This window comes from Malaya genurostris, chromosome 3 (assembly GCF_030247185.1).
Source record: "Malaya genurostris strain Urasoe2022 chromosome 3, Malgen_1.1, whole genome shotgun sequence".
Classification (NCBI taxonomy): Eukaryota; Metazoa; Arthropoda; class Insecta; order Diptera; family Culicidae; genus Malaya; species Malaya genurostris.
In genome coordinates, this window is record NC_080572.1 from 128,840,892 (window position 1) to 128,855,253 (window position 14,362).

The 14,362-nt window shown below is 36.9% G+C and overlaps 1 protein-coding gene across 5 annotated transcripts in view; it reads left to right on the forward strand.

Annotated features, from left to right (window-relative positions):
• LOC131434914 (uncharacterized) overlaps positions 1–14,362 on the forward strand; it is a 100,259-nt gene that overhangs the window by 64,135 nt on the left and 21,762 nt on the right. For 3 of the 5 annotated variants that reach the window (XM_058602188.1, XM_058602190.1, XM_058602191.1), the window contains 3 exons: positions 9,312–10,988; positions 11,051–11,203; positions 11,257–11,648. In XM_058602188.1, the coding sequence (XP_058458171.1) occupies positions 9,312–10,988; positions 11,051–11,203; positions 11,257–11,648 (2,222 nt within the window). Of the gene's footprint in view, positions 1–9,311; positions 10,989–11,050; positions 11,208–11,256; positions 11,649–14,362 lie in introns of those variants that run through there. The other 2 variants (XM_058602192.1, XM_058602189.1) reach the window with 2 other exon arrangements.

Consider the following 14,362-nt stretch of genomic DNA (forward strand, 5'->3'; position numbering starts at 1 on the left):
TTCATTCAGATCCAACTTCCGGCTCCGAAATTATAGGGTGATGAATGTCAAAACATTCAAATCGTCATTCAAAATGACGATGCAAAATTCTTCTAGATGGCTTAAAACTTTCAGTGATGATTTAATCGATTTCCACAAACAGGTTCAAATAAAAGTTCCCATAGTCTCATAGGTTGCTGTTTAATTTCATCCGGGCCCGACTTCCGATTCCATAACCATAGGATAAAGTGTTTTTAATAATTTAGTGCGACGATGCAAAATAAAAAAAAATTCTCATTAACTTGACCTAATCCAAGTAGCAATTAAAACATGTTAAAATTGGCATGATTCACGATTGCTACAGAACGGTTTTTTTTGTTAGATATGTTTCACGTGTTTTTGTAACAAATGTGAAAATCATTCGTATTACTGAAATCAACTCAAAAACTTGTAAGGATTATGTTCTACCTCGGTTTTATTAACTGACTGCACACTATGTTCATTTGAACAGTTTCATTTCCGGCTTTCTCTTAAGAAATATTACTGCAGCGAAACATATCCAACAAGAAACTTGTTCCACATCATACAAACAATGTGCTCTTATCCAATTTCACAATCGTTGCGAGAAGAGTTAAGAAATACAATACAAGAACAATGTTTTCTACTTGGGAACTGTTTACAAATTTAAAAGGCTAATGTTAGTTTATACCTAAAGAAAGTTTCTTATTTTGTTCAAGAGTGAAAAAAAATCTTAACAGTATCTTCTAGTGATATTTTTGAAAATATAAGTAATATAAGAAAGGCATCACTACACCACTAGGTGGATTGAATAAGGTTTTTTTAGGTTTAACTAATTACCCATAACTTCTTTTTCGATATATTTTTTGTTGCAGCTATAGATTTCTAGTTATAATTGTTTGAAAATAATGAGGCTAAAAACACATACGCTATTTTCAAAAATTAGTCTTGAGTGAAAAAATTCTCTAGACCAGGGAAAAATACTTCATTTGCTATAACGAACATACACACGAAGTTTCATGCAAATCGAAGAGGGTCGTGCCAACAGTCAGCCGATTCCGCATGGAATTGCTCTATAGACGAAACTGGGAAGCTAACTATTCTTCGGTATAATTTTTTGGTATAGTATTCTGCACTACTGTATTTAACTATTTCATTGGAACAATTTTAAACTCCAACTTCACGGTAAACACATCGACAATATTGCACAATTTAAAACTATTTCAACAATTTCGATACGTACCCAGAACTATCTGAATCTGACTTTGGGGTCGTTGTCTCGGCGACACACAACCGATGCAGTTACGGACACAGAACTGAGCTTTAACTTTCCCCATATTTGGGTTTTTAACCTCCTATCTTTTCACTTCTGGTGAAGCCCTAAGTATTTAGTACAAGCTTAGCTCGCGATTTTAAATCGAAAGTTTATCCGACTTTCTTCCGAAGTTCTGCCAGCGACGGTGACTAGTGCCCGTAAAAATGTCTTTGTTTCTACAACACCGTCGCGGTTCTGCTGATGTATTTCTGATGCTGATGTGAGGGTTCGCTTGAAGGAAGGAAGGATGGATGGTTTCCTTCATAACTTTCTACTTTTTACGATGCTGGTAAATTCAATGGAAAAATGGAATGAGGGCGCCGCTCTTGAGAGAATCGTCTAGTGATGTTTTTGGAAAAATAAGTAATATGAGAAAGGCATCATTACACCACTAGGTGAATTAAAAAAGTGTTTATATTTGATTTCGTTGTCACCCTTTTTCTGGTGTAGAGGAGTTTCCATTTTTATCCAGCGAGGATTTAGGGGCACTTTGTTCGTGGTTCGTCTCGTTATCCATTACCGTATCGGTGGTGTTGTTGTTGTCAAACGTATTATTGTAAGTGATTTCTGTTTTCGTCTCACTGTTGTCCGCAGTCTGGTGCTCATTGCTGTAGATACGTTTTGTTGGACATTGATTGCCTTTATCTCTTGGTTTGATGCAGAAAGCGTTTTTGAAGCAGATGTACTGGGTTTACTAGTTACCGTTGCTGAACGGTTGTCCTTGTCTTTGGTGGAAGATGTCTTTTTCGCAGTTCCATTGCAGGGTTTACCGTAGTGTACAGGTTGTTCACTAAACTGGCATGTAATCAGCTGATTCTCGTAAGTAACCAGAGATTCACAAAGATGCCTTCCGCCCTGACCACAAATTACATGAGTTGGCAATGGCTTATGCATTTGCATACGTAACACACGCGCGTCATTCCGGATACCGGGGAAAAATTCCGCCATACTTCCCTTTCGATGGAAAGATTTTCTCCTCGTCATTCGTGCACCTCGTTGTTAACCGAAGCCAATGCAATTGCATCTCTTTCACGTTTAAACATAATGTACACAGAATTGGTCGCCTTGTTGAATTGAATCTCATTTACAACATTAACGTCTAGATGCATTCGTTCTTTAAGTAAGAGTACAATTTCGTTTGCTGATGGTCTTACTTCGCAGCGTTTGAAATCAATACAAATTGAATTTGGACTTGTAGGGCAAGTTTCAGGCTTTTGTAAATCGTATTTGCCCATTTCGTTTATTCTATTGTTCTTTATTTCTCGACCGTAAGCAATTTTCGATTGTGTCGTATGAGATGCGAACACGAACTAATTAGTTCGTTTTTTTGTCACCTACGAGCTCACAACTTCAGAAAAGTTGAACTCTCTTGCAACACACGATTGAGATCTTCCTTGACGCAGTGCGTACAAAATAACTGTTTTTATATTTAATGAGTATAATTCGTGGGTATTCATGGTCATGGCATTGCATAAAACATGGAGAATTGGTGTTATCTCGAAAAAATTGATGAATCTCTAATAGTGTTTTAGGCATAACAATATTTTCTATTTAAGAAATCTGAAGTCCCATAGTCGATATTTCACAAAAAACTTATTTTTAGAAGTGAGACCAAATCTCGACGTTTCGTGTAATTATGAGGTACTTGGCATAGAAAACGAGATGTTTTTCAATAAATACGTTTATTTCATGAGACAATATACATAAGTTTTTCTTTGCCGTAGCATCCACAATACACAATAATTTAAACCTAATACATTTCGAATATCACATTAATATGTCGCAATTCATTAGTTAGTCTAAACACTGTTTTTATCAAGTGATTTGCTATTATAAATTACATTAAAAATAATAACATCTTATAACTGTTACAGGTTTGTTTGTATGAGTTCATCACTTTTATTCCATGTAAGATAGCTGTCTATTGGTTGAACTCATGGAAAAGAAAGGAGTCTAACATAAAATAAACATTAAATTGGAACTCCATTGGACTTAATGAAACGATAAAGAAGTTTCATGTAAGGAAGGTCACGACAAGCAAAAATGTCGCGAACTCGGACATTGGATAGTCTACCTTGAGTACGCAAGGAAATTATTAGTTGAGTGATTGGACATGAGTCTGGACATCACACGTATGAATTCCTTACTCACATCCAGCCCCCTGAACCATACCTTTGTCGATATTTAAGGGATAATTGAGTGCATCCACCGACCCAGATGATCTCTATCTCAAGAAGCTTGTCAGCTGACAATTATTCTTTGGCGAGACGCGCTATAGAATTCGTTGAATCACATCCAGCCCCCTGAACCATATCTTTGTCGATATTTAAGGGATAATTGAGTGCATCCACCGACCCAGATGATCTCTATCTCAAGAAGCTTGTCAGCTGGCAATTATTCTTTGGTGAGACGCGCTATAGAATTCGTTGAAAGCAATCGGTCGCTCATGAAATTCCACTCTCAATAGCACCATGTTTGGCTAAAATATCGACTAAAATATGGAGCAATGAACCAGGACCCAGACTATAGTGATTTGATAATTATTATTCAATATGTCGTTTAGGTACTGTCTTCTTTTGCCCAAGAAAAACGGTTGATTCTTGCCAGTAATGACTGATCAAATAGCTTCAATTGCGCTCAGACTATCTGTGAACAATGAATAATGGTTTGGAGATAATGAGACTATTACACTCAAGCTATAATGAACTGCTGCTAACTCTGCTGTATAAACAGATGCAGGTTCTTGAAGTCTAAATGAGACCAGAACATTATTGTTGAAAGTACCAAACCCTGTCGCCTCTTCAATTCGTGATCCGTCCGTGTAAAACAGTTGCTCAGAGTCAATATGCTTGAACTGATTTGAAAATATTTTTGGGTTTTCCATCGAGCGTAGGGGAACCGGGATTCCACGCACATCGCGCTGCATAAATGTGACGAAAAATAACGTTGAGTCAGGGATATTTAGGAGGCTGACACCAGGGGATCTCATCTCACATCTTGTTAGCAGCCGTGATGAAAGCTCCCACAAGCGAACTTTCAATGGAAGAACTCCCGCCAGAACTACAAGACTCATTGTACGTGTCGAATGCATGCAGCCTAAGACAATTCGCAAATAATGGTACTGAATTCGCTCTAATTTGATAATATGAGAGTTTGCAGCGGAACGAAAGCAAACGCATCCATTTTCCATCACTGAAAGTATCGTTGTCTGATACCAAGATCCTGTTCGACCCAAACGAAGTTATCATCGAGTATTATTAGTATTATGGAAAATTCGAGTATTCGAGTACTACGGAAAATTCATAGTGCGCATAATTGTGTACCACTGCGCACTATTACCTTACCTTGCGAACTGTTAGGAACTAAACAACGATTATTTTGCGGCTTTCACGGTCATAAGCAACATAATAATTGCAATCGTTCATTTGAGAATATTGAAAAACAAGGTTTTATGTTTCCGTAGACGTGTTTATGATTTTTATAAAACTTATATTTTATTTGTAATACTTCAAAAAGCTTAGGTGCGCACAAATCGCCACCTCTCCCCTGATGCAAGGCAATCATTCGTCCCTTTATTTCTACGGAAACCAAACTGAATATCAGATAGCAAGCCCATCTCGACCGAAGTGTCGAGACGTCGAAGAATATTTTTTCGAACAATTTTCTGATGCAGGACAACATTGCAATGGGTTGTGATTGGAAGCTGATTTCCCCGCATATGAATGGCGATAACTTTTACTTGCCTCCAGTGAGGTGGAACAATATTTTGCTCAAGAAACATATTAAACAATTCCAACAAACGTCTTTTCGTGAGATCGGTCAGATTCTTCATCAAGTTGAATTTAGTTTGTCAAACCCAGGACCGTTATTGTTACAAGAGAAAAGTTCTAAAGAAAATTCCATCATGGAAAAGGGGCTATCAAAGGAACCATTATTTAGGGTAGACTCCTGAATAATGCTCTGCGTAGGAACAGAATCTGGGCAACTTTTCTAGCAAAGTCAAATATCCATCGGTTCGAGTATTCCTCACTCCCATTTCCTACGTTACGATTCCTCATTCGTCTGGCTGTGTTCCAAAGAGTGTTTGAGGTTGCTCTAGACAAACCTTCGACAAAATGTCTCCAAAAGCTACATTTCTTGACCCGAAGTATGGTCTTGTACTTGGTTTCCAAAACCAAGAATTTTTCCAAATTCTGTAAAGTTTCTCCTCCTTGTTCCAAAAACGTCTTGCAAGCATTTTGTTTCGCGTGTTTAGCATCTGAGCATTCTTTGTCCGACCAAGGGTTGGGAGGCCTTCTGTTAGTCGTCGGACCAAGAAATCGTTTGGTTTGAGCTTGTTCTGCAGCCTACAGAATCGAACAAACGGGGAAGTCATATTCTTCCAGCAGGGGAGTTCTTCCATTGAATTTAATACACTTGAAATAGTACATTGATATTTAATCCTGTCAATATTTTTTGTCAAATCAGTTGGAATATTAACAGAATTAGCAACGCATTTGTTACTACCAATTGAAAATGCTGATTGGTAAATGATCCCTACCGTGTAAATTAAGAAATGTTTCCCAAGTGCAATCTATTCGAATTGAAGTCGGGCAAAGTGATAAATCTAATGCACTTGGGTGTGCAGGATGTCTTGGGATGTCATACTACCCAGGTTTAATACCGTGATGTTAAAATTGTCGCAAATATTGTACATTAAACCAATCGTGGAGCAGGGAGGGCTTCTACCATTTGATCAAGTCGTTGTCCAACTTGAGCTCTTGGAGGAATATATACCGAAACTATACAAATGTCTTTTCCTTTAATGTTTATTTGACAAGCAACAACTTCTGTACTCGAAGTCGAAAGAATGTTAAATCTATAGAAGGAATAACATTTCTTAATTCCTGAAAGCACTCCACCATATGAAGAGTCTCTATCGAGACGTATAATGTTAAAGCATCAAAATTTCAAGCTATGTTTGATGTAAGCCATGTTTCGCACAAAGCAAATACATCAGATTTTTTACTATGAAATAAAACTTTAAATGTATAAAGTTTTGGCATGATGCTTCCACAATTCCACTGCAGGACAGTGATTGCGGCGGATGATAAACAATGCACAAAAAGATACAAACCCTGAGAGAATTGACCATTGAGCTGATAACTGCTTCAAAAAAGCGTTACATTATTGAGCTCCTTTCTGCACCGACGTTGGTTTTAGAACTTTAACTCACACGGTACGGGATGATGTTGTCTTCTCGACGATAACAGATTAACTATGATTCATGATATTTGCGATAACTTTAATATGACAATGAACAGTATCATTAGACTATGTCATTTCGAGTTCTCGAAAATCCAGCTTTCAGCTGGCAATCGGCAGTGGTTGATGAATTGAATATTGCATGAGTCTTCCAGATGGCGTTGGTAAATATCTATGCTGGCCGCATCCTATGGTCCGTGTGGATCCGCGGGAAACACCCCCGGGCTACGAAGGCCCGGCGGGTGGCCCGCATGCTGGTTTTCGACTGAAGCGATCTTCCGTGGGCGATGATGGTGATGTTACGGAAGAGAATGAAAAAAAAGTAAATATTGTGGAAACGGAGTGAAAAGGGGATGTGGGAACAAAATGTCTGAAAACGACAGAGATCTAATTAGCTGCATCGAGATGGTGCAGAGACAGGTAAGGGGGAAACAAAAAGTTAGTGACAAAAAAAACTTGTTAGTTCCAATCAAGATGGTGAACAGGGACTGGGATCGAGAGAATCGGGCGGATATTAGTGTCGAACCTGTAGGTGGAGATTATACTTTCTGAGCGAGGAATAACACATTACACACATTACACGCCCAACACGCCGGAGATGTGCGTTGAAAGTGTAGTGATTTGACATGAGCCGCGACATAACACGAATGAATTCGCGACTCACGTTCATCCCCCTGAACCAAGGTTTTGTCGATACCCTAGGGATAATGGAATGTAGCCATCGTCCCAGCTCGCCATTGCTCCATGAAGTTTGCCAATTTTCGAGAGTTTTCTGACGAGAGATACTGGAAAATTCATTGAAGCAGATTGGTCTTTCATAATTATCACCTCCTAATGCGCCCACCTTAGCCAATGAGTCTGCCTTTTCATTTTCTGAAATGGAACAATGCGAAGGGACCCAGACTAACGATATTGAATGAGACCGCTTAGATAAAGTTCGCAAGTTTTCCCGTATTATCCCCAGGAAATCTGGGGGGTACTTTCTGGCTTCATTGCCCGGAGAGCTTCTATTGAACTTAGACTGTCCTTGACAATGAAGTAATGGTCTTTGGGCAAGGTCAATGATTTCGAGGGTGTACTGAATAGCTGCTAATTCTGCGACGTAAACTGAAGCCGGATCACTGAGTTTGTACGAAGCGGTGATGTTCTGATTGAAGATGCCGAAGCCTGTGGACCTGTCGATGTTTGATGCACCAGTGTAAAACACCTTTTCACAGTTGATTGTTCTAAATTTATTATAAAATATATTAGAGGGCCACTCGAGGGCGTACGTGATCCGAAATTCCACGAATCTCTTCTCTCATGGATGTGTCGAAAAACACAGTAGAATCAGAAGTATCCAACAAATGAGCACGGTTGTAAACAAACGAAGAAGGATTAACATTCTGAGCTATGTAATCAAAATACAAGGACATAAAACGGGTCTGAGGATTAGGCTCGACAAGCCTTTCGAAGTTTTCAATCACCATCGGATTCAAGATATCGCATCGGATAAGCAGTCGATATGAGAGATCCCAAAATCGATTTTGCAATGGTAAGACACCCGCGAACACTTCGAGACTCATCGTATGAGTCGACTGCATGCAACCTAAGGCAATATGCAAGCAACGATATTGAATTCTTTCCAGTTTAATGAAATGGGTTTTCGCGGCGGATCGGAAGCAGAAGCATCCATATTCCATTACGGACAATATCGTTGTTTAGTACAGCCTGATCAGGTCTCCTGGATGGGCACCCCACCAAGCTCCGGTTATTGTGCGAAGAAAATTGATTCTCTGCTAGCATTTTTGTTTCAGATACCTAATGTGACATCCCCAGGTGCCTTTGGAGTCGATATTTAAATGTAAAGACCTGAGCTATGGTTTCACCCCTTAGTTGAAGCTGTAATTGTGCTGGTTCTCGCTTCTCGATCCAATAATAGTGAGCGCTTTTTGCATGTGTTCTACCAATAATCATTCTCGTTTGTATACATTTTCAAAGTTCGCGAACTTCTACCAGATTCCTCGAGCCAACATATGTATACATTCTCAAAGAATTCGATTACTTTCTATTTCTATTGAGAAGAATAGAGAACTATCATTCTTCAATAACCGTTCGCGGACTGACCATCTCTAGTGTATTCCAATACTATTTTAGCCTAGTATAGTCTAGAAAAAAGTTTAAGGTTAAAAATGAATCTACTAAGGAACAACTCTCCTCCCGTAAAACCGATTCATGACAATATTTTTTTTCCATAATTACGTTTATTTCTTAAGGCAGTTTACATAAGTTTTTCTTCGCCGTAGCATCACTTTTACATAAAATTCTTATCCTAATATAATTCTAACGATTTAAATTTATTAAAACATATTACTCTTATTACTTAGATATCATCTTGGGTAATTCGTCATTAATTATAAAATCTACTCGGAAATATTATTTGAACCAAACGATTAACTTCTATAAATTATAAAATAAGCTGTTATTTTCAGACATTTTGTTGATAATTGCATAAACTATTTCGAGTTTGTTTGGACATGACGATATTCTTTCAAATCAATCTCTTCCTCTAACGACTGAGATGATCTAAATTTGATTTTCCTATTACCGACAATCTTCGATTGCTTCTTCGTTGACATCAATATCCTTATTATAGCTGATAACCACAAAAAAAACATAGATTCACTGAACAAATCAAACCATCTTTTAAACTATTCTAAGGTTCTCATAACCTTCGAAAAACCAATTTATATATATTATAATTGTTACATTTCAGAATTTGTATCACTTACAAACCGCCTACAATGAATAATCAGAAGAAATCTTCACGATCTACTACATCGACAATAAAGACAAACTCGCTCAGACAAAATAGGAAAGAGAATACATTACAACAGAAATCTAATCAACTGAATAAGAAACCAATATCAATTCCAAATGAACTACATAAAGATGACAAATTCAACCGCTCCAGTCGTGATACCTTGCTTAATAAAGATAAAAATATATCCAAAGATGCTAGTGCAACAAGAAGAACATTCAAAACTACCAAACAACAGAATTTTACGATAGCTTCTCCTCCAATCTCACGAAAACTTGAAGGAACGAGGACACAGAAACTAAAAACTATCGAAGCCCGTGAAAGAACCCGTACTAGAACACTGAAGCCGGAAGAAATTATAATTGGTGAAAATGTACCCAAAATTCCCGATGATTTAATCAATACTAAAATTAATTCTGTCAACTTCTCCTCCATACCCATGCAAGAAAACATGTCGAATACATCAACAAGTGAGGAGCTAAATAATCACGATGGTGATAATATTGGTGATGACTACGAATCCGAATTTGAGTCTTATGAATCTGATTTTGAATCTGATTCCTCGAAACATTCTGCAAACTCTCCGATGATCTCAGAACCATCGAATGAAATAAATTCACGATCAACTTCCTCGAGCTCAAACACTGACACTCAGTTCTGTTTTGAGACGGAAGTAGAAGATATCAAATTTACTTGTGAGAGAAAGCTTGATTCGGGAAACTATGATATAAAAATGAAACAAGCGCTAATGTTAAACGAGAATCTTGATCTGAATTATACGCTTAAACAAAACATTAACCAACCTGATTCAGGACTGAATAGCGGTCTGTTTGATATTGCGTTCAACGGTGAGAAATTTCTTCTGAGACGGTATGCTGATATTCTAGATAGAGTTTCATTCAACACAATGCATTTTGATTTTTTCGAAACTCGACCTGTTTCGTACGAGTATTTTGTTGGAAATTATGGAAAATCTAGAAGAATACAAAATCATACTCAAACGGAAACTGAAGTCATGTTGGCTAGCACACAAACAGAACCAATTTATTATAAATCCTGTTGGGTACAAAATCCTCCACGATTTTCCAAAGAAATCCTGCTGAGCTTAGAAATCAACCATAATGGATACGCGGAAGAAAAATTAGGTGTTGGACAAGAGAGTTTCCATATTGTAAATCAAATCATTATTCAAGATGATAGTTTTAATGAGTTTATTCGAAAACTTGAATTAAAACATGATAAACATGCCATTAGACACAAGTTTAAACATGTCACTAAATCTGAAATGAATAAATTACGATTATTTTTACAAAAATCGTACATTTTTGTGAAAACCGCTTTAAACAGAAATTTTAGCAAAACACATAAAAATCACAACAAAGGAACGATCAATTTAAACAATTATGCATCATTAAGTAATTGCATTACACTATCTGCATATATGGATTCAGATCATCATGACAGACTTGCTACTATACATGAGTGTTATGGTGAAACCGGATATCATCAGTACGCAGTCTGCATTTGGAATAAAAGATACTTCAACCAACCTGAGTGTGTACTGACTTGTTGGGAAAATGTTGTATGCTCAGAGCGAGTAGGACAGATATATATTGGTGGAACTTCGCATGGGTAGGTAACAAGAGTTTAATGTATTAAAGTATTTAAAACTTTACATTACGTTTCATTGACAGCACATTATGCCTTTGGAATATTGAAAAATGTGATTCAGAAATAATGCCATTTCAAATCACTAGTCCAGCCGTATCTACAGTCACAGATTGCGGGGGAGTCATAGCAATAAAATCACTAGACCACACAAATAGGTGCAAAACCCATATAATGGGGCAAGTAAAGAATACTAATCAAATATTGCAATAATGTTTTAAATATGTCTCAGTTTCCAGATACTAACTCTTTTTGAAACAGGTTTACTTGTAACATGGACATTATCATTAAGAGATCAACATATGAATTTTAAAGATCAGGAAAATCTCAACACAGTTTTTTATCATGCAAACCATCTACTCTTTCAACAAAATTTCATTAGTTTACATAAACTGTCACTCAGAGACGCTAGATTACAAAATCCATCGCATTACTTCAAGATGGGTTACCAGAATGAAACAATACGTGTTGTTTCTAATAAGAGCAAAATGGCACCGTGTTTTCCAAAAGTGTCTTTCAGTAACTTGTTTATTTACGGAAATAAAGCTATCATTTCGTCGCATGACCAGATATTGATAGTGAATCATCTTGAACAAAAAATTACAACGATTTTAAAGAGTGAATGTAAGTATCTTCTCAAAATACAATTTATATACATAAAACAACGTCGTATAAGTTCACATCAAGTATTTTCGTAATATGTTACTTTACGTTATGTAATAATGAAAAAAGTCTAACGCATTAAGACGTTTGGGTTGAGTGGGCCTATTCTATAGATTGTAAAGAAAAGGTATAAAGCTTTTCTCACATATTCCTTTTGCTGATGAAAAGCGGTTCTGAGAAAAGAGAATGAGATCCAGTTTTGAGTAAATGACTACTATTTCCGGAGTTTCCAGAATCAGAAACCAAGATAACCGGAATCGGATTGTCTGGTCTTCTATTGACAATGACTACCGGTTTTTTTAAATAACTATTTATTGGAATATGAGTTAAAATTAAATTATTAAGATTTAAATTGGGAGTTCAGCCACAAGTGGTGACTTTTCAGCCCTATTATTATATGATTTGGTTGTTACCATGAGGACATCATTTGCTTCTGCAATTCTGAGATTTTTGTGTAGGGAAAATTCTAAACCTACTTGTATTGTGTAATGGGGAAAAGGAACTTATATACTAACTTGCATCGATTTTTGTCGAAATTTGCTTATAATATTATGTGACATTACATCTAATGGTTCTATATTTGTGAGTCTGTGTAACTCATTTGTACTAATAAACCAGGGAGGACGCTTCAAAATCATTTTCAGAATTTTATTCTGAATTCTTTGAAACGTTTTCTTCCTGGTGGAACAACAACTTGACCAAATTGGTACTGCATAAAGCATGGCTGGTCTGAAAATTTGTTTATAAATAAACAATTTGTTTTTTAGACAAAGCTTAGAATTTCTGTTTATAAGAGGATATAAACATTTAATATATTTATTACACTTTGCCTGGATTCCTTCAATGTGATCCTTGAAAGTGAGTTTTTTGTCAGACGTTAAACCTAAGTATTTAGCTTGATCAGACCATGTCAATTCCAAGCCATTCAATTTGAGAATGTGATTATTGTTTGGTTTAAGAAAAGAAGCTCTTGGCTTATGAGGAAAGATAATTAATTGCGTTTTTGCTGCATTTGGTTTAATTTTCCATTTTGACAGATAATCACTGAAAATATCTAAACTTCTTTGTAGGCGACTGCAGATCACTCTTAGATTTCTACCTGTGATTAACAGACTTGTGTCGTCACAGACAAGCGATTTCTGACAACCAACGGGTAGATTTGGAAGATCAGAAGTGAAAATATTATACAAGATTGGAGCTACGCTCGAACCCTGCGGAACACCGGCTCGTACGGGTAGCAATTCAGATTTACAATTCTGATAGCTAACCTGAAGAGTACGATCAATTAAATAATTTTGAATCATTTTGATCAAATAAATAGGAAACTGGAAATCAGACATTTTTGCTATTAAACCTTTGTGCCAAAAACTGTCGAATGCTTTTTCTATGTCTAGAAGAGAAACTCCAGTGGATAACCCAGAAGATTTATTTGATTTTATCATGTTCGTTACTCTGACAAGTTGATGAGTAGTTGAATGTTCATGACGAAATCCAAACTGCTCTGGTAAAAAAGGCGGGTGGGTAATGTCAGAGACATATCTGGATGTCGTGAATACGAAAAAACTGACACGCTCCCATCACTTTTCCGAATATCAGTTAGTTGATTGATTGTATGAATTGTGCAAGCTTTCTCCTTTTTCACTAATAGAGTTTGAAGCGATGCACCTACATTAAAGTACAGATTAGTCACATTAAACAGCTACTATTCTAAAGCTGTATATTCCCAACTTGAAACAATGCCTATTTAATTTGCTGTAGTTTTTATATTGAAGCTATGAAGTTCGAAGATATCAGATTCTTTTCGAAATTCCGTACGAGACACAGCGGCACATATGTGCTTGCTGAATAATTGATACACATAAATGCATACTGCGGTAATTGATAGCCGAGTGTAAATTACAGTCGGACCGTGTAAAATTTTGTGAGCGTGGAATATTGCGTCATTTGAAAAATAAAGTACTTATGAATTATATAGTGATTTTCACAGTCAGCTAGAAAAGATTGCGATGCGATAAGATAGCGATAAAATGCCGCAAAGATAACGAACTGTCATTCACATCGATTCAACCCCTTCAAGACCACAAGCCTGAAAATTTTTTTTTTTAAATTGACCGTTACAATGACTATTTTTGCCTTTCTCATATAGAAAGGTTATGCAATCACTTGAAAAAACGACTAGTGAAATCTGGCCCGGAAGGCCAAGTGTAATATACCATTCGACTCAGTTCATTGAGCTGAGCAATGTCTGTCTGTGTGTGTGTGTGTGTGTGTGTGTGTGTGTGTGTGTGTGTGTGTGTGTGTGTGTGTGTGTGTGTGTGTGTGTGTGTGTGTGTGTGTGTGTGTGTATGTGTGTATGTGTCAAATAATCTCACTAGGTTTTCTCGAAGATGGCTGCACCGATTTTGACAAACTTAAATTCAAATGAAAGGTGTCGTGGTCCCATACGGAATTCCTGAATTTCATCCGGATCCGACTTCCGGTTCCGGAGTTATAGGGTAAAGTGTATTACATATTGTACACCGTCACTTAAACCGGCCAAACAAAAAACGTAAAAAAATTCTAAACTGGTTTCAAAACTACACAAATCGATAGTCATTTTCAGTGGGCAACTAAACAAACCGATTCCGGCTATCCTGGTTCACGGTATCTGGTTCCAGAAGTACCGGAAATAGTGG